This window comes from Myotis brandtii, unplaced genomic scaffold (assembly GCF_000412655.1).
Source record: "Myotis brandtii unplaced genomic scaffold, ASM41265v1 scaffold61, whole genome shotgun sequence".
In the NCBI taxonomy this organism is placed as follows: domain Eukaryota; kingdom Metazoa; phylum Chordata; class Mammalia; order Chiroptera; family Vespertilionidae; genus Myotis; species Myotis brandtii.
The window spans coordinates 557,977-578,361 of NW_005370318.1; the positions used below are offsets into that span (position 1 = coordinate 557,977).

The 20,385-nt window shown below is 38.0% G+C and overlaps 1 protein-coding gene across 4 annotated transcripts in view; it reads left to right on the forward strand.

The window, feature by feature from the left end:
* Nucleotides 1-20,385, forward strand: part of LOC102239259 (ubiquinol-cytochrome-c reductase complex assembly factor 1) — a 110,271-nt gene that overhangs the window by 11,642 nt on the left and 78,244 nt on the right. For 2 of the 4 annotated variants that reach the window (XM_005879766.2, XM_014550666.1), the window contains exons 2-4: nucleotides 342-452; nucleotides 11,434-11,529; nucleotides 13,152-13,259. In XM_005879766.2, the coding sequence (XP_005879828.1) occupies nucleotides 342-452; nucleotides 11,434-11,529; nucleotides 13,152-13,259 (315 nt within the window). Of the gene's footprint in view, nucleotides 1-341; nucleotides 453-4,117; nucleotides 4,159-11,433; nucleotides 11,530-13,151; nucleotides 13,260-20,385 lie in introns of those variants that run through there. The other 2 variants (XM_014550667.1, XM_005879767.2) reach the window with 2 other exon arrangements.

Sequence of the window (20,385 nt, forward strand, 5' to 3'; positions counted from 1 at the left end):
CCAGCCCAATACACAGGGTTTTTTCTACCCTTCTGCCTTTTCATACTTGTCAGCTTCTTTCTCTGATAGAAACTTGACCCTTCATTGTTAATATATTTACTGATTTGCTCAAATCCTTCCAGTATGTAATCAGTTTTTTGAAAGCTCAGATTGGACACCCCCAACAAAGTGGGAAGAGGCAGAAGTGATAAGCATGGGGAGGCTTGATCCTGGTTCTATTTTGGATGTTCTCCTTTCATGTGCCCTGTTCTGACAGAATTTCTAAATTTATATATGCTCCTTGCCTTCTACATGTGGAGTCTGATAGAGATTTTTGACGGACTTTTTTTTTCTTTCTTTAGAGGAACCAGATTCCAATTAGCATCTCCCAGTGGGTTCCAGTATGCAGCCGGTTGGTACCTTTGTCTCCTACACAGGGACAGTGGGGCAGGGCTCTGTCTGGCATTTTCCAGGTAAGGTTTGTTGTTCCTTTGGTTGGTATGAAAACCTTAGTGTTTATGTGCAAATGTCATGTATTTATAGATTAGCCAAGCAAATTGTGTGATGGAAAAAAACCTCATGAGACCACTCCTGGGTCTCTGTGGTGCCAGCTCAGGACTGATTCCTGCAGTATGGTGTCTAGGGCGTTCCTTCTAAATACCCCAACAGTGGAACTTAGCCTAGGATACCATGCTACAGTCTGATGATTTTTACTGTTGGGAGTGTTTCCAGATATTCATCTCAGAGTTAACTTTTCTTCAGTTTTCTTTTCATAGATGCTTTTTTTTGTGGGAGGAAAGAGGAAGAATGTTTCTTTCTTTGTTTGTTTTTTCTTTTTATGAACATAAAATCCAAAGAATTATTTGAGGCTTTAATTTACTATTGACACATGATTTATTATGATGTAGTTTACTGTGGACACTCCTTGAAAGTTTTTTCCTCCTGATTTTGTTAACCATGAAACTAATTTAGTAATAAAGGAAATAAAAATCACTCATGACCTCAAACCTGAAAACATCTGCTGGTTCTTGTACTAATTTTTTCCTTAGGTACATTAACAAATATCCACAGAATTTTATGTTCTGGTACCTTTTCATTTATTAGAGCAGACATTATTCATATTGTTGGATAGAGTTCATAGTTACATTTTTAATTGCTACATGTCATTCTATTTACTTACCTTTTGTTTAATATTAAAATTATTTCCAAAAATTTTTGCCATTATAGGCTTTAATGCAGTTATAATTTTCTTGATACATGGTTTTTCTTATTTTTAATTATTAAAGATAAATTCCTAGGCAGGTATACCCTTGGTCAAAGGCTGTGAACCTTTTCTTCTCCAAAAGCAGTTTAATTTATGCTGCCACCAGCAATATATATATAATTAGTTTTTCATTATTATCTCCCTTAAATTAGGTATTTAAAAAATTTTTTAAATTAAGTGGTTAGGAAATATTACCTTGTTTTGCTTTGCACTTATTTGTCTACCTAACAGGGTTAATTTAAACATTTTTTTCTTTATCAGTTGTATTGTGAATTGGAAAAATTGTATGCTTATATAATTTCTTCATTTATTTACTGGGAATTTATTTTTCTTACTTATTTATTTATTTATTTATTTATTTATTTATTTTCTTATCAATTTATACGGATTTCTTCTGTAGCCATTAACTTTCTTTATTTGATGCAGTTAAAATTATTTTTGATATAAATTACTAGTATAGATGGTCCTCAACTTACAATGATTTGACTTAGGATTTTTCGACTTTACAATGGTATAAAAGCCATATGCATTCAGTAGAAACCATACTTCAGTTTTGAATTTTCATCTTTTCCTGGGCTAGTGATATGTGGTTTAATATTCGTGTGATGCTGAACATTGGTAGAGCAAGCCGCAGCTCCCAATCAGCCACATGATCACGAGAGGAAACAACTGATACTCTATAGTGTATGCATTGTGTTAGGTGATTTTGCCCAACTGTAGACTAATATGAGAGTTCTGAGTAAGTTTAAGGCTAAGCGAAGTTGTGTTCAGTAGGTTAGATATATTAAATGCATTTTCGACTTACAGTGTGTTTATTGGATTGTGACTCCATTGTAAGTCAAGGAGCATCTGTATATATATTTATGTATTTACTTATCTGTAATAATAAAAGGGTAATATGATAATTAGACTGGACGTCATTCTGGACGAAGCCGAAGCCGGAGGGAAGCCTGGGTCCCGGGTGCCAGAGAGAAGCCAGTGCTGGCAGCTGGGGGAAGGAAGGCCTACTCTTGCAGAATTTCGTGATTGGGCCTCTAGTATAAATATAATGTATTAAGATATTTAAAATATAGAGTAATTCCCTTCAACTAGTATGTAAACCTTGCCATTCTGAAGAAATGTCTCGCTTGTCCTTGTATTTCCTGGGCTTTTTACTAAGCTAGACACAGAGTAGGTATTAAATGTATGTTGAATAAATAAAGATTATCTCTGTGCAGAAGAGACATCTACTCTGGGTAGTCAGGCAGCTATCTTTTTTCAGAATTGGGCTATGTTCTGTTACTTCTTGTGCATTGAAAAATTTTAATAGAATTTATCTCAATCATTTGTTATTTGTGTGTGTATAGATGGTGGTGGGGGAACTCATTATATGACTCTTTGACTTGTGTCTCATTTAAAAAATATAAATATTTTATTGATTTTTTACAGAGAGGAAGGGAGAGGATAGAGAGTTAGAAACATCGATGAGAGAGAAACATCGATCAGCTGCCTCCTGCACACTCCCTACTGGGGATGTGCCCGCAACCAAGGTACATGCCCTTGACCGGAATCGAACCTGGGACCCTTGAGTCCGCAGGCTGACGCTCTATCCACTGAGCCAAACCGGTTAGGGCAGTGTCTCATTTTTTGAATCATAAACATTTCTGGGGTACCTAATATATACCAGGTGTTGTATTAGGCTCTGGGACAGCATTATAGCAAAGCATCTACATAAATAACTTAGGGTGATTTATTTCATGTTGACAAGATGTAATTTTAGTCAATGTAAATAAATTGGACATTTTGTCATATTGACTGTACCTGGGTATATACTAGTATATTCCCATCTTTGAGAACCCCTGGTCAGAAATCTCTGCTTCAGAATGATATTCTCAGGTATATGTCTGACAGGCAAATTTGGCTCAGAATGAGAAAGAACTTTTGAGTTAATTAGAATTGTGGTGTAATGGATTGGGTTGCATTTTGACAGTAAATTTACTCTCATTGGACATATTGAGGCAATGGTTGGGAGACTGTATTTTAAGGGCATGACATAAAAGAATCCTTCATTGGATGAGTGGTAGTATCAGGTGATATCTAAGGTAGTGTCAAATGGTATAAGCATATTATCTTTAAAAAGCTAAGGACATTGTACTCTCATCTTTGTCCTAAATAATCTCTTGAAGTTGTCATACTATGATGAGTCTGCTTTTAAATTTTTTTTTGAAATAATTTAAACATACAGGAAAGTTGTAAAAATAGTATATACCCTTCATCTAGCTTCCTTGAATGTTAACATCCTATGTAACCATAGTGCAATTATTGAAACCAGGAAATTAACATTGATATAATACTATTAACTAATCAACACACCTTTTTCCAGTATTTCTCCCCCCTAATGTCCTTTTGTAGTCTCTCAATATGGGTTTGTCTAATATTTTCTTATAATTAGATTGAGGTTATGTATTTTTGGCAAAAGTAATGTTCCTTTCTCAGTGCATCATATTGGGATACTTGCTGCCAATATGTCTTTTTTTTTAAAATTTTATTTTCTTGTTTAAAGTATTACAAATAGTAGTACACATGTCTCCCTTTCTTCCCCATTGACCTTCCCCCGGCCTCCCCCACCCCCCAGCACATGCCCTCACCCCACCCTCCCAGTGTCCTGTGTCCATTGGTCATGCCTATATGCATGCATATAAGTCCTTCGATTGATCTCTTACCCGCCCCCACCCCCCAACACTGCCCAGCCTTCCTGCTGTAATTTGACAGTCTGTTCGATGCTTCTCTGCCTCTGTATCTATCTTTTTGTTCATTAGGTTATAATGTTCTTTATTATCCATAAATGAGTGAGATCATGTGGTATTTTTCTTTCACTGCCTGGCTTATTTCACTTAGCGTAATGCTCTCCAGTTCCATCCATGCTGCTGCAAATGGTAAGAATTCCTTCTTTTTTATAGCAGTGTAGTATTCCATTGTGTAAATGTACCATAGTTTTCTAATCCACTCATCTGCTGATGGGCATTTAGGCTGTTTCCAAATCTTAGCTATTATAAATTGTGCTGCTATGAACATAGGGGTGCATATATTCTTTCTGATTGGTGTTTGTATTTTCTTGAGATATATTCCTAGAAGTGGTATTACTGGGTCAAATGGCAGTTCCATTTTTAAATTTTTGAGGAAACACCATACTATTTTCCACAATGGCTGCACCAGTCTGCATTCCCACCAGCAGTGGCCAATACGTCTTATTACTAGTGATGTTAACTTTGATCACTTGGTTATTAAATTGGTGTCTGTCAGGTTCCCCTACTATAAAGTTATCATTTTTCTCTTTTTAATTAGTAAGTATTTTGTGAGAAGACACTTTGAGACTATGCAAATATTCTGTTTCTGATCATATTTTTGCTTACTACGTTTACCATCCATCAGTGGTTCTTATTTTAAAATGATACATAATATTAATTAATTTAAAATTTGTGATTAAAAACATAACATTAAATTTACAATCTTAACCATTTTTAAGTGTACAGTTCAATAGTGTAGAGTGTAATCACATTGTTGTACAGCAGATCTCTAGAACTTTTTCATTTTATAAAACTGAAACTCTCCATGCAATATTCTTTCCCCACTCTCTGCTTTTAGTAAACACTTTTCTACTTTCTGTTTCTATGATTTTGACTACTTTACATACTTCATGTGAATGGAATATAGAGTATTTGCTCTTTTGTGACTTATTTTGCTTAGCATAATGTCCTCAACATTCATCCATGTTATATCATGTAACAGGGTGTCTTTTTAAAGGCTGCATAATATTCCATTATATGTATATACCACATTTTCTTTAGCTATTTATCTGTTGATGGGCATTTGGGTTGCTTCCACATCTTGGCTATTGTGAATAATGCTGTAATACATGTAAGTGTGCAAGTATTTATTTATTCCATTATTTATTTATATCAGGAGCTCATAGGTATTTATTTTCTTCTGAGTTATAATTTATTATTCTGATTATTTATTTTGTTAATCTAATTGTCCCAGTTTTGGCTATTGGGAACTCCTTCAAGTTCCTTTCTACATGCCTTCATCATTTAAAAAAATATTTTTATTGATTTGGGAGTGGGAGAGAGAGAGAGAGAGAGAAACATCAAGGGTGAGAGAGAATCACTGATTGGCCGCCTCCTGTACGCCCCGCCCCCTACCTGGGCATGTGCTCTGACCAGGAATCAAACTGTGCTACTGAGCCAAGTCAGCCAGGCACCTTCATCATTTTTTAACACTTCCTTATTTTCTGACACTGCAAGATATTTCAGGTTCATGTTATATTTTCTTTGCTCTAGCCTGGGATTCAACAGTTTCTCTGAGGAGCCTTGGTTCATTTTCTTGGAGAATGATTGCTAATTGTGCATGAGCCTGTGTTATTAAATTTTACTTAGGTTTTTGAAAGCTGTGTGATATAGTCATCTGAATATATGTTCTACTGTTTAATGAACTTTACTTCTTTAAGCCTTATTGTCCTCATTTCTAATTTGGGGAAAGAAATATTATCTATTTTTGCATGTTTGTTGTGAGATAAACATAAGTAAAACACTAAGCATAAAAGTGCTGGGCATATAGGAGATTTTCAATAAGTTGTAGTAAGTAATTTTTTTTTTTTGTCCTTACCCGAGGATATTTTTTCCATTGATTTTTTTTTTTTTAGAGAGAGAGTAGAGGGGAAGGTGGCGGGGGTTAGGGGAACATAGATGTGAAAGAGACACATCGATTGATTGCCTCTCGTTTGCACCCCCCGACTGGGCCAGGGATTGAGCCTGCAACGGAGGTAAGTGCTCTTGACTGGGAATCAAACCTGCAACCTTTTGGTCTGCTGGCTGACGCTCTAAACACTGAACCAAACCGGCCAGGGCTGTAGTAAATATGTTTGTTGCTACTTATGTTCATGCTACTGAGATAAATTTTCTCCTGAAGGTGTAAATTGGAACTTAAAAAAAAAGTTTGTGCTAAAATTATATTAAGCAAGTTGCCACCTTTCCCTGGTCTTAGTTTCCTCATCTGTGAAATGAAAAGGTTGGATTTAGATGTCTGAGATTTCTTCCAGCTTAAGTGTTGTTATTCTAAGTTACTTCTTAGTTCTTCTATTGCTTTTTCTCCAAGCTAAACAGCCTCAATTCATTTTAACCTTTCCACTAAGACCTTTTTATTCATCTCTTTGATCATTCCTGTGGTTCTTTTCTGGACCTTCTCCAGGTTGTCCTATTTAAACACACACACACACAGAAAACATGAAAAACAATCTGCCTAGTTTTTATTGAGTGTCTCTCCGTGCCCAGAATGGTGTTGAGCATTGGGTCAGAAAATAAAAGAAGTTTAAGATAGACTGAGCCATGGTAGAGTTTATACTTTTGCTAAAAGGACCAGGCACACCCATGGTAATCAAGAAACACTTGAGTCCTTACCTTCTTCTCTTATCCTTTTCCCTTCCTCCTTCTTTCCTTCTGGGTCTCTTCATTTTCAGAACCTTTTTGGAAGCAAAATAAAAGGGCAGAATCTTATATATTTTTTAACACAGGGCTGTCTGAAAAAGAGTTTATTTTTGAAGTTGTCTGGAACAGGTCTTTACATTTATATTATGCATTATAGTTTGTATATCTCTTTAACATACATTATTTTATTTGATTCTCAAAACAAATTTATGAGATAGGAAGAGCTAGAGTTTTAGCCTAAGTCTTCTGACTCAGTGATTTTCTCTTTCCATTATAACATGGCTTCCTCACCTCTGCCTTCTCACTCATCTCTCTCCTGCTCACTTTAATATATATATATATGATTGATTTCAGAGAAGAAGGGAGAGGGAAAGAAAGATAGAAACATCAATAATGAGAGAGAATCATTGGCTGCCCCCGCACACCCTACACCGGGGATTGAGACTGTTACCTGGGTGGGCATGCGCCCTGACCAGGAATGAACTGTGACCTCCCAGTGCATAGGTCAATGCTCAACCACTTAACCATACTGGCTGGGCTCCTGCTCACTTCTTAAGTCTTCTCTATGAAGGCTTTTCTGACGATTCTAGGTCATTCTTTTCCATCTCCAAATTTCTGTTGTTTACTAGTACACTGCCTATTCCATATCTTTAAGCATTTTTGTACATTTTATTGAAGTATAATAAAAACACAGAAAAAGGAATAAATCATTAGTGTACAGTTTAATGAGTTATTACAAAGTAAACATAACCAGCATCCAGATCAAGAAATAGAACCCCAGAAGCCTCCTTGATCCCCTTCTCATCACTACCCATAAACAAGGTTAACCATGGTCTTCACTTTGAACACCATGGGGTAGTTTTGCCTTTTATACATATGGTACATACTTTCTTGTGTTTGCTTTCATTCAACTTTGTTTCAGAAATTCATCCATGTTGTTTTGTGTAGTAATAGTTTATTCATTCTTATCTTATATAATAAAAGCCTAATATGCAAATTGTCGCTTGGGCAGTCGTTTGACTGGGAGACTGGGAGTTTGACTGCTCGCTATGACATGCGCTGACCACCAGGGGATGGCCGCGCGGAACATGGTGGGCGTTGGCAGCGTGGCGCTGGCAGCGGGCGGCAGTGGAGGTGCTGCTGGCCCTGATGGGCCCTGACGAGAACGGGACCGCGGTGGGATGGTGGAGCAGGTGAGCGGGTGGTGCCAGGCCAAGGTGGGTGCGAGCAGGGGCCTGATTGCCCCACCAATCATCCCGCAGACAGTGACCAGCGGTGGTGGCAGGGGGCGGGGCTGCTGCCCGGTTCCCAGGCATTGAGGGAGCTGGGTGGGGAGGCCCCAGTTCCAATGAATTGTCCTGCAGGCAGGATGGTGGAGCAGGTGAGGGGGTAGCGCCAGGCCAAGGCGGGGTGCCAGGTGGGGTTGTGGGGCTGTGAGGTGGGGGTGCAAGTTGGGGCCCTGATCTCTGCAGGCTACTCTGAGGGACCCCACCTGTGCACGAATTCGTGCACTGGGCCTCTAGTTGTGATATACTACCATATGGATATACCATGATTAATTTATCTATTCTCCTATTGATGGATATTTGTATTGTTTCCAGTTTGGATTTTTATTAATACTGCTGCTTTGAATACTCTTGTACCTGTTTTTTGGTGAACATATGTACACATTTCTGTTGGAGTATATGTACTTAGAAATGAAATTACTGAGTCATATAGGATGTGCATACATTCACTTTCAATACTGCCAAATAATTTTCCAAAGTGATCATACTGTTTTACACTTCCACCAACAGTGTATGAGAGTTCTAGTTGCTCTACATTCTTGCTAACCCTTTTATTGTGTGTATGGTAGGTGATCTTTAAAATGTGATATTTGATTCTGTTTCATGAGTAGTGAGTCTTCTTTCTCTTCTCCACAAGTTATGAGCTTCTCGAGGATAGGGATTCTGTTTGTATTCTAAAACCTGGTAAAAGGCTGGCATTTTATAGGGGTTGGATGAATGAAGCATGTAAGGATATGAAGGAAATAATAAGACATAACCATCCAGGTGGTTTCATTTGTTCATTCAACACATATTGAGTGTTACCCATGAACCATGCATTGTACTTGATCCTGATATTCTACCTAGTTCCTACTGTCATGGATCTTTTAGGTAGTAGTGATAGAAAATAAGCAAGTAAACAAATAAATACCTATACTAATAAAAGCCTCGGTGGCCCTTGCATGATGCCCTCACATCATCACAAGATGGCCTCCCCATGTCGTCACAAGATAGCCGCCCCCACGTTGTCACAAGATGGCTGCCGCAAGATGGCCGGCAGGGGAGGGCAGTTGGGGGCAACCAGGCCGGCAGGGGAGCAGTTAGGGGGTGATCAGGCTGGTAGGCAGAAGCAGTTAGGGGCAATCAGGCAGGCTGGCAGGCGAGTGTTTAGGAGCCAGCAGTCCCCGATTGTGAGAGGGATATCCCACTGCTGGTTTAGGGATTGGGCCTAAACGGGCAGTTGAACATCCCCTGAGGGTCCCAGATTGGAGAGGGTGCAGGCTGGGCTGAGGGACAACCCCCTCCAGTGCACAAATTTCATGCACCGGGCCTCTATTATAGGATAATACAACATTATTGAGGGCTTGGAAACTAGATTCTTAAATTCACTCATACTTCTACTAATTTAATGAAGTAACTTTTTCATTTCAGTGTGTTCCTTCCTAGGCTTGCCCATATGCATTCATATTTTTACCTATAATTTTATACATATTAATATGCTTTTTCATGTTGCTAAAAATAATCTAGTGTAAGTTATGGACTTTGAGTGATAATGATGTGTCTATGTAGGTTCATTGATTGTAACAGATGTACCACTCTTGTGGAGGATATTGGCAATAGGGGATGTTTTGTGTATGGGGGAGAGTGGATATGTATATTGGAGCGCTCTGTACTTCCTGCTCATGTTTCTTGTGAACCTAAAACTTCTTTAAAAAATAAACTATTTAAAAAATCTCAGTGTAGCCCTAGCTGGTTGGGCTCAATGGATAGAGCGTTGGCCTGCTGATTGAGGGGTCCTGGGTTCGATTCTGGTTGGGGGCACATGCCTGGGTTGGGGCTCTATCCCCAGTAGGGGACGTGTAGGAGACAGCCGATCAATGGTTCTCTCACATCATTGATGTTTCTATCGATCTCTCCCTCTCCCTTCCTCTCTGAAATCAATAAAAACATTTAAAAAAATCTCAGTGGTTACTGGATTTTCCATTGAGTACCTTAATTTAATTAACATCTCCTTCCTTAGTAGACCTTCCCCCCAGTTTTACCCACATTCACTCTACAATGAGGATCTCTTGCATGTATTTTTTATATTAGGAATTTATTTTCAAAACTATGTTTAGGGGTCTTTATTATAATAAACCAACCTAATAGTGTTGTGGTGAGGATCGAATAAGGTGATATATGTAAGGTACTTAGCATAGTACCTGGCACATAATAGTTATTAATTTTGCTATTATATTGCCAAAATACTTTCAAATGCAGTGTATGAACATAAAAGGAAGGCAATTCTGATCTGAACAATGATGATGGTGATGAAGGAAGCTTTTATTATTTATTGAGTATATATTTTATAAAAGGCATTTTACATATACAGTAGTCCCCCCTTATGGGGGATATGTTCCAACACTCTCTCTGGATGCCTGTAACTGCGATAGTACTGAACCCTATATATACTATATTTTTTCCTATACATACATACATACCTATGATAATATTTAATATGTAAATTAGGCACAGTAAGAGATTAATAACAACACTAATAATAAAATAGAGTGATTATAACAATATACTGTAATAAAAGTTATGTGAATGTGGTCTCTCTCAAAGTATCTTATTGTACTATATAGTCACCTTTTCTCTTAAAAGAAGCACTTTATGGTATCTCTTTGGCATATCTGAATTGCCAGCATCACTGTTCTTACGCTTTAGGGCCATTATTAAGTAAAATGAGGATCACTTGAACACAAGCACTGTGATACTGTGACAGGCTATCTGATGACCAGTATGACTAAAGGACAGATAGCATGTACAGTATGTATACACTGGACAACGGGATGATTCATGCCCTGGGTGGGATGGAGTGGAAAGGCATGAGATTGACATGCAATTTAAAACTTAAGAATTGTTTATTTATGGAATTTTCCACTTAATATATTTTGACTGCATTGACCTTTGGTAGCTAAAACCCCTGAAGGTGAAACAACTGATAAGGGGGACTATTGTATTATTTCTTTCAATCATTACAGCTGAGTTTCAGTAACTTCCTCATGGCCACCTAGCTTATAAGTGACAAAAGCAGGTTTTAAACAAAATTGACTGATGTGAAAGTCATTGGTTCCTCCCCTCCCCCCCTGTATACTGCACTGCTGCCAATGTTTAAGTAGGTATTTATTGCAGTTCCAATTCTTAGAGTTGACTCATATTTATTTAGTTCCAGGTTTCCAGGGCAGAATCCTTTTATTTAGCCAAGTATTCAACAGGTACTTATTAAGCACCTACCATATACCCGACAATATTCTTGGTGCCAATCTTGAATCCTCTTGATGACCAGATCACCAGGAACTAGGTTAAGCAAGGCTGGAAAGATTCTGTAGTCTTTACTTTAAAGCAGCTCTGCTTAGATTAACCCTGTAAGTGAATGCTCAGTGTTGCTTACATCTGTGTTGTTGTTTTTTAAACCCCCAAGGGGCCCCAGATGAGCCAGTCCTTAGCATGTGGTGGATCAGAACAGATTTCTGGAATAGACATACAGCTGAGTAGGAAGTATCACACTACAAATAAGGTGAGAATTATTAGTACTTTCTGTGTTTATAGAGTGCTTTCACATGGGTGTTCTTATTTGACTCTCAGCGAAACTGTTAGCTGGATGAGGCAAGGAATTTTATCCAATGCAGAAGGTTGAGGCTCAGGAAAATGAAGTGACTTGCCCAAGGTCACAAGGATGGTAAGTGACAGACCAACTGAATATTTGAACCTAAAGCTTCTGATCTCATGTCCTTTGTTTCTTACATTATACTCTTGCCTGGACAAAGCTTTAGAGCAGCGGTTCTCAACCTGTGGGTGGTGACCCTTTGGGGGTCGAACGACCCTTTCACAGGGGTCGCCTAAGACCATCGGAAAACACATATATAATTACATTATGATTCATAACAGTAGCAAAATTACAGTTATGAAGTAGCAACGAAAATAATTTTATGGTTGGGGGTCACCACAACATGAGGAACTGTATTAAAGGGTCGCGGCATTAGGAAGGTTGAGGACCACTGCTTTAGAGAAATAAGTCTTTCTGAATTTTTACATGTTAAAAATCAAGTAATACTTAACTTTTGGAGAATTTATCGATTATATAGCCTGCCCTCATTTGGAGAGGCTTAGCATTAGAATAGGTTTTCCTTGGAGTTTATTTGCAAACTTCAAGACTCATGTCTTCTGTAATCATTAATAAAATTTGTTATACTAAGAAAATGCAAAAAACATTTATCTAGTGCTTATTTGACTGCTTTCAGAGAGTATTTTTCTTTCCTTTTCCTGTTATGTCAATAAACATAGAACATTCCTCTTCTCATAATTGTTCTTTGGGAAATGTGGGGTCAAGATTTCCTTTTAGAAGTACCCTTTTTTATAGAACTTTTATTTTTTTTTAACAAGAATCTATCATTTCCTAGACATGGGTTCATAGGTATATGGTCATTGAGGTAAATATGTCTCATTTTGAAATTTGGAGAGCATCTATTAGATAGAGTTTCAGATATGTTTGCATTAAGTAATAAGATGACCAGAAAAATCAGAATAAAAAATTCTAGCCCTGGCTGGTGTTGCTTAATGGTTAGAATGTCAGCCTGTGCACTGAAGGGTCATGGGTTCGATTCCCAGTCAAGGGCATGTACCTGGGTTGCAGGTTTGATCCCAGGGCCCCTATTGGGGCACATGTGGGAGGCAACCAATCAAATGTTTTTCTTCCCCTTTCCCCCATCCCATTCCCTCCCTCCTGTCCACTATCTCTAGAAATCAATGGCAAAAATATCCTTGGGTGGGGATTAACAAAAAATAAATTCTAGGTGAAAAAAAAATCGAAGCAATAAAAATGCCCTTAGACCTAATGAGCAACAAAAGCATTAAAACTACGCCCTAACCGGTTTGGCTCAGTGGATAGAGCGTCGGCCTGCAGACTGAAAGGTCTCAGGTTCGATTCCGGTCAAGGGCATATACCTTGGTTGCAGGCACATCCCCAGTAGGAGGTGCGCAGGAGGCAGCTGATCGATGTCTCTCTCTCTCTCATCGATGTTTCTAACTCTCTATCCCTCTCCCTTCCTCTCTGTAAAAAAATCAATAAAATATATATAAAAAAAAATAAAACTAATTTTTTTTGCCACTAATTTTGGTCCCTTTCTTTTGGTTAAATAGCTTTCTACTACCAAGGATTTCCCACAGCCAGTTGAGGAGAAGGTTGGCGCCTTCACGAAGATAATAGAAGCCATGGGATTCACAGGACCTTTGAAATACAGTAAATGGGTAAAGTCTTTTAAGTTCTCCTTTTTTCTTTTTGGGCTTTGTGCTTTCTGTTCCTTATAGAAAAATTTTTAAAGCTTCTGCTTTGCTTTTGTGAAATTCATACATTATTTTGAGAGCTTCAGAATGTGTTGTTATCCCCTGTCCCCTTTCTAAGTCAGATCTATACAACATGAAGGGCTGAAATGTTCCCTCTATTCCCTTAACTTGATTCCTTAGAAGTATCTCAGTAACAAGCAAGCCAATAAGACTGCCCTTTCCTTGCTACATGATATGTCATGTAGATGAGTTCTAAGAAATTACATGGGCCAGATGTTCTGATGAACAGTCTTAAGGAAACATTACTCTCTCCATATTTATGAGTGATTTTCACTAGGTCATTGTAATGACTTTCTTTAAATTTTTACTAATAAAAGCATCTTTTAAATTAACTAATAACCCCTGTGATTTATGATAATTCTTATTGTGGGGGGATATTTGCTAGCTGTACCATTCCTAGTCAACTCTTGGCCTAACATGTTATCTGCTATATAGTAGTTGCTGTAAATTAATGAATATCTTCTCTGCATCAGGTGCATGCTGCCTCTCGGCTTTTTAAACAATGCCTCTAAGAATTAAAGTAATAAAACATTGGCCATTCGTTTTTTCTTATTTTCTAGTACTACCAGTTTCTCTCTACCATTATGGCAGAACTGCCTTTTGAAATTGCTAGGATCTTGGATAAGCCTAATTAGTCATAAGTTAATATATTAATCAAAGAAAGCCAATAGATGTTAGCTATTTTTTAGATAACATAGCTTTGCCCAAATTACCAGATAATGCCACTTAACAATTTTAAGAAGTTGGATTCAAATTAGAATTTCAATTTTATTAGACTTCTACTTTTAGTTTCTTCTTAAAATGTCTGGTTCTCTTCCTAACGATTCTCACTGCAGCAAATATAGGCTTCTCTCTATAATTTCCCTTTTACATAAATTCTGAAAAGTGAACAATGATTCCAGTAAGGGGCTTTGAAAATACAGAAAATAACACACATACTAGACCCTGAAGTTATGAAGCACCTCTTTAAATCATCAAAGAAATAATAGTTATGTTATGAAAGTTATCTTTTTTATATCTTAATTCTTTGACAATTTATAATCATTGGTATATTTGGTAATGTTATTAACCAGAATCTTTTCCCCTATTAAAAGAAATGGTTATGATTACGGTATTTGGATTGAAAAACTTAAAATGTGTTTTGTTTGAAAATTAGAAATTAGTTAAGAGAAAAGGGAAATGAGAACAGAAAGAAGGAAAAGAAAAAAATTTATTCATTTCTTTCTTTTTTTTTTTTTTTTTAATTAAATCTTTATTGTTCAGGTTACATTTGTTCCTCTTTTTTTTCCCCCCCATAACTCCCCTCCTCCCAGTTCCCATCCCACCCTCCGCCCTCACTCCCCACCCACTGTCCTCATCCATAGGTGCACGATTTTTGTCCAGTCTCTTCCTGCATCTCCCATTTCCCTTTCCCCCCCAAGAATAGTCAGTAGTCCATTCCTCTATGTCCCTGATTCAATATAATCACCAGTTCATTCTGTACATCAGATTATTTATTCACTTGATTCTTAGATTCACTTGTTGTTAGATGCATGTTCTATGTCCCTGATTCATTATAATCACCAGTTCATTCTGTACATCAGATTATTTATTCACTTGGTTCTTAGATTCACTTGTTGATAGATGCATGTTTGTTGTTCACAATTTGTATCTTTACCTTTTTCTTCTTCCTCTTCTTAAAGGATACCTTTCAGCATTTCGTATAATACTGGTTTAGTGGTGATGAACTCCTTTAGCTTTTCCTTATCTGTGAAGCTCTTTATCTGACCTTCAATTCTGAATGATAGCTTTGCTGGATAAAGTATTCTTGGTTGTAGGTTCTTGGTATTCAGCACTTTGAATATTTCTTGCCATTCCCTTCTGGCCTGCCAAGTTTCTGTTGAGAAATCAGCTGACAGTCGTATGGGTATTCCCTTGTAGGTAATTGAGTCTCTTTCTCTTGCTGCTTTTAAGATTCTCTCTTTGTCTTTTGCTCTTGGCATTTTAATTATGATGTGTCTTGGTGTGGTCCTCTTTGGATTCCTTTTGTTTGGGGTTCTCTGCGCTTCTTGGACCTGTAAGTCCATTTCTTTCACCAGGTGGGGGAAGTTTTCTGCCATTATTTCTTCAAATAGGTTTTCAATATCTTGCTGTCTCTCATCTTCTGGCACCCCAATTATTCTGATGTTTGTACGCTTGAAGCTGTCCCAGAGGCTCCTTACACTATCTTCGTATTTTCGGATTCTTTTTTCATTTTGCTTTTCCGGTTGGGTGTTTTTTGCTTCTTCGCATTTCAAATCTTTGGCTTGATTCTTGCGCTCCTCTGGTCTGCTATTGGGTGTCTGTATAATATTCTTTATTTCAGTCCGTGTATGCTTAATTTCTAGTTGGTTCTTTATCATAGCATCGAGGGTCTCATTAGTTTTCGTGACTCTCTCCTCAAGTTTATTGACAGCTTCTAGCACATTTTTGCAAGCCCTCAAAATTGCGATTTTTAGCTCTATATCCTCCATTTCTGTCATGTTTTTTTGTCTCCGCATTTTTTATGCTTTCTTGGTGCACCCCCTAGTGGTCTTTGTGCGCAGTCTTGTTCTAGTTGAGCCTTGATTGTTGTAGTTAATACTAGAGGGATTTGACCACCAGGCCGACTGGCTGTGTGAATCAGCTGTGTCTGCCGCGGAAAACTTCTGTCCTCTGGGGAGGTGCTAATCTAGCCTTTGCCTGAGGCGATCTGGCAAATGGCTCTGCGCAGGGCTTGGGCGGGGCGGGCTCAACAGGGCGGGCGGGCGGAGGGAGCGGTTATGGCCCCTCTCAGTCCCGTTCCCAGAGGCTCTGCTTCTCAGAACCCCCGGAACCGCTGCAAACCTCGGAGGGAAAGCTGCCTTCCAACTGATGCCAGACACTCCCGCTTCTCCCGTTTGGGTCCGAGTCCCCAGCGATTCGCCCGTATCTGGAGCTCAGAGTCTGAGACTCCCCCCTGACCGAAAACGACAACCGCGCTCTCAGCCACCAGCCCGCTTTGCGCGCGCACCTCCGCACCTGAGTTTTTTCCACACTGCGCCTCCTCTGAGCCTCGGTGTGCTGTTATTTTTCCTTCTAGTTGAAGAGTCTCTCCTCAGCCAGCCTTCCTGTGGTTCTGGGTGATGTCCGTTCCGTCTTTTAGTTGTATTTTTGAAGTGGTTGTTTGCGGCAGCAGTCTGCGGTGTTTACCTATGCCGCCATCTTGGTCTTGGATGAATTTATTCATTTCTTGATGATTGGGTTCCACTTGGTTGCTACTATATTCTTTGTCTAGTGTGTTTTTTAATAATTCCAGAGGGAAAGTTGGCTACCATTGGAGGATTACTAAATCATCAGAAAAGTTCTTCACTGCTTTAGCTTAAGTTAGCCTCTGATTTTTCTTGATTCCTTTGTGACCTCAACTAAGTTTCTAATATTTGCGTTTTAAAAAATTTTTGAGATGTGGCAGTGTCCACTTGCTATAACCAATTTTAATTTGTGACATCAAAACATCAGTATGACATTCTAGTATAAGTTAGGTGGGAAAATGCAGGTATGTCTTTCCATTTTGAAAGATTATGAACCCTGAAATGTATGGCTGGACCCTTGCTTGGGATTGCACTGGTAAGATTCTTTGATTTTTGTGTTTTTACATGCCTTTGATTAGGGAGTAACATGCCGGCTCTCTGTTCACATCAGCAGTATCAACCGTTTCCCTCCATCTTTTTCTATAATGTTTTCATGTGGAGTTCCATTTTTATTCTAGATTCATATTTAAGAATTTAAATGTAGCTTTTCCTTACCTATTTGACTATCCTGAATAACTGTTCTTTTTCATTATCTTTATGTAGCAATATCAGGTAAGACAAGGACAACATTTACCAGATTCAACTACATGTCATAGAATAGGCAGTTTCCAGATTAGCATTAAGTCAAAAAATGAATCCAATTCTGAAGTACACTGACAAACTGGAATGCATTTAGGAGTAGGCACTGAGCCATGTGAAGGCTTTAGAAACCATGTTGAATGAAGAATGGTTGAAGGAAATAAGGATGTTTAGCCTGGAAAAGGGAAGACATGATGGTTCTTCTGTGATATTTGAAGGACATTTAAAAAAAATGAAGAGACCAGTGGATAGGTGATGTTTAATAAACGTTACATGAAGCAGATTTAAGGTCAATAAATAAAAATCTAACAAGAATTGTCCTCCAGTGGGATAGGTAGCTTCACAAGGTCATTGGACTTATCTGAATTGGGGCCCAGAAGGTTGACCGTGAATCAGGAATGCTGTAGAAGGAATTCCAGTACAGAATAGAAGGTTCAAATGACTTCAAAGCCCCTTCCCCTAGTGTAAGCCTTTTACTAGATTTGTTTTTCATCTTGTAGTGTGGAACAAAATGCATGTTAGTGGGAGAGCTGATTTTCATTTCCTAAAGCTGTCTTAAGTGTTTTTGTTTTAATCAAGTAGACCAATGAAGTCTTCCATAGTTAGAATGAAATAAACACAAAGTCATCTGAGGACCAGAACAAGTAGTACATATTGACTGGGTGGAAATTTATTCCACCTACCTCCTTAACTTATATTAACACATGAATCTTAAAGAGGTTCTTTCCCCAAGTTGTTATTTCCAGTCCCTGTATGATGGTCTCAAGGGACTTGCTTTAGAGATTTATCCAGGAAAATGGCTCACCCAAGTATAAAGGGTTGGCTTTGCTGTAGGAAAAATGAGGAACTATAAAATACTCCTGATTGCCACAGTATAAGCACTGTATAAATACCTGGCCAATCTGGTGAAGTCTTCATTATTTGTAATGAATGCTTTCTTCATGAACATGTTGTGGGGGGAAACCTCCTTCTCAAGGAAAGATTTGGGCCTTGGACAAAAGTCTGCCTTTCCTTGGGCAGGGTGATTAATTATGAACCCAGAGGACTCTCTATATATAAGAATCTGAAGGGAACTGCAGAGTTTTAAAAAATCAAGAAATAGCTATTAGGAATTTTACTTAAAATTATGTGTTTATAGTTGAATAGGCCATAAGTCTATGAAAGCAGGAGTTTTTGATGTTTTTTGTTTGTTTGTTTGTTTTTTTACTGCTCTATTCCCAGCATCCAAATCAGTGTCAGGCATTGAGTTAGATACTCAATAAATTATTTGTCAAATGAAGTGAAGAGCTAACAGGTGTCCTAAACTCCCTGTTTCAAGGATAGGAGTAGGCCTGTCAAGGCCAAAGTATTAGGATAATGATGTCATTAGGATATCATTAGTTTGGTGATGGCAAGGACCATTGCTTCCCAAAATATGTTCTGTGTCAGATGATACTTCCAAGAACCTGAAGGTGTTAATGAAGTTAAATAGGTTTGAGTTTAGCCTACTAATGTGAGTCACTGATTCATTTGCAAATGTTGAATCAAATTTGCATTCTTGGGAGAAATACCACTTGATCCTGATGTATTGTCCTTTTTAAATATTGATGTATTCTATTTGTTGATACTTTGTTGATACTTTGTTGATACTTTGTTGAGTAGCTTCATTCATGAAGGCTCTGGTTTTATAGTTTTGGTTTTGCTATCAGAGTACTATTGGTCTCATAGAATGAGCTGGGAAGTGTTCTTTCCTCTTGTTTTTTGAAGAGTGTGTAGATTTGATATCTTTCTTTAGATGTTTGGTAAAATCCTGCAGTGAAGTCTGAGCCTCAAGCTTTCTTTGTGGGAAAGTGTTTTTGTCTCTCCCCCCCAAATCCAAGTACTTTGTAGATACAGGACTATTCATGTTATTTTTATTTTATTTTAGCGAGCTTTCTTTGGTAGTTTGTATATTTCAAAGAATTTGTTCATTTCATCTAGGTAATCAAATATATTGACCTAAAGTTTTTCCTAATATTCCCTTATTATTATATTAATATCTTTAGGATTTGTGATGTCCCCTCTGATTCCTGATGTTGGTAATTTATATCTTTTTTTTCTTTACCAATCTAACTAAAGTTTTATTAATTTTACTGATATTTAAGAACCAGCTTTGGCTTCTTTGACTTTCTATATTATTTTTCTGTTTTCAATTTTATTGATTTCTGCTCTTACTCTTTATTATATCTTTATTTCTGCTTGCTTTTAGGTTTAATTTGCTCGGGCTTTGTTTAATTGTGGGCTTCCAATTCTCATTTACTCCTTACATAGGTATATAGATGTCTGCTTGTTAACATGTTCTGTTTCATTTTCCCTTATATGAGCTTTAGATTAAACACCTTGAAATCATGACCGTCCTCAAATTAGCAAATTAAAAAAATCTTAATCAGAGACATAATCCTTCCTTAACTTATTATGAGTATTCTGCCCATCAGAGACTGTTGTTTTGATTCTAGAGAGTGTAGAGAAAATGAAGATTACATAGTATTGGATATATAATATATCCTTGGTGACTTTGAACCTTAGTAACATACCTCTACTAAAATTCTAAATTGGTTTTTCTTTAGTTGCTATGTCATTCTCAATTTGTGCATATTTTTTTAGTCTGTGCATATTTGAGTTTATAATTTCCTCTGTCATATTAAGAATAAATAAGCTTTACCCTGGCCATATGGCTTAGTTGGTTGGCACCATCCCATGCACCAAAAGATTGCTGGTTCAATATGCGGTCAGGTCACATGCGCGAATTGTGGGCTTGATCTCTGGTAGGGGGCATGCAGGAGGCAGCCAATCCACGTTGTGCTCTAACATCGATGTTTCTCTCCTCCCCTTTTTAACTATCTATATCCTATCTAATAAAAGAGAAACATGGTAATTAGCCGTACCTCCGCTACCCTTCCCATTGGCTAATCAGGGCGATATGCAAATTAACTGCCAGCCAAGATGGCGGCCGGCAGCCAGGCAGCTTGAAGCGAACATGAGGCTTGCTTGCTTCAGTGACGGAGGAAGCCAACGTTCCCCGCCTGCGGCTGCCGGCCTTTGAGCTTGCAGTTTAAAACATTGTTACAAATATAGAAGCTAAACAAAACCCCAGAAACCTGCTTTCAGCCAGCCGGGATCTCAGAGCTGGAGTTGAAACAGTGTTT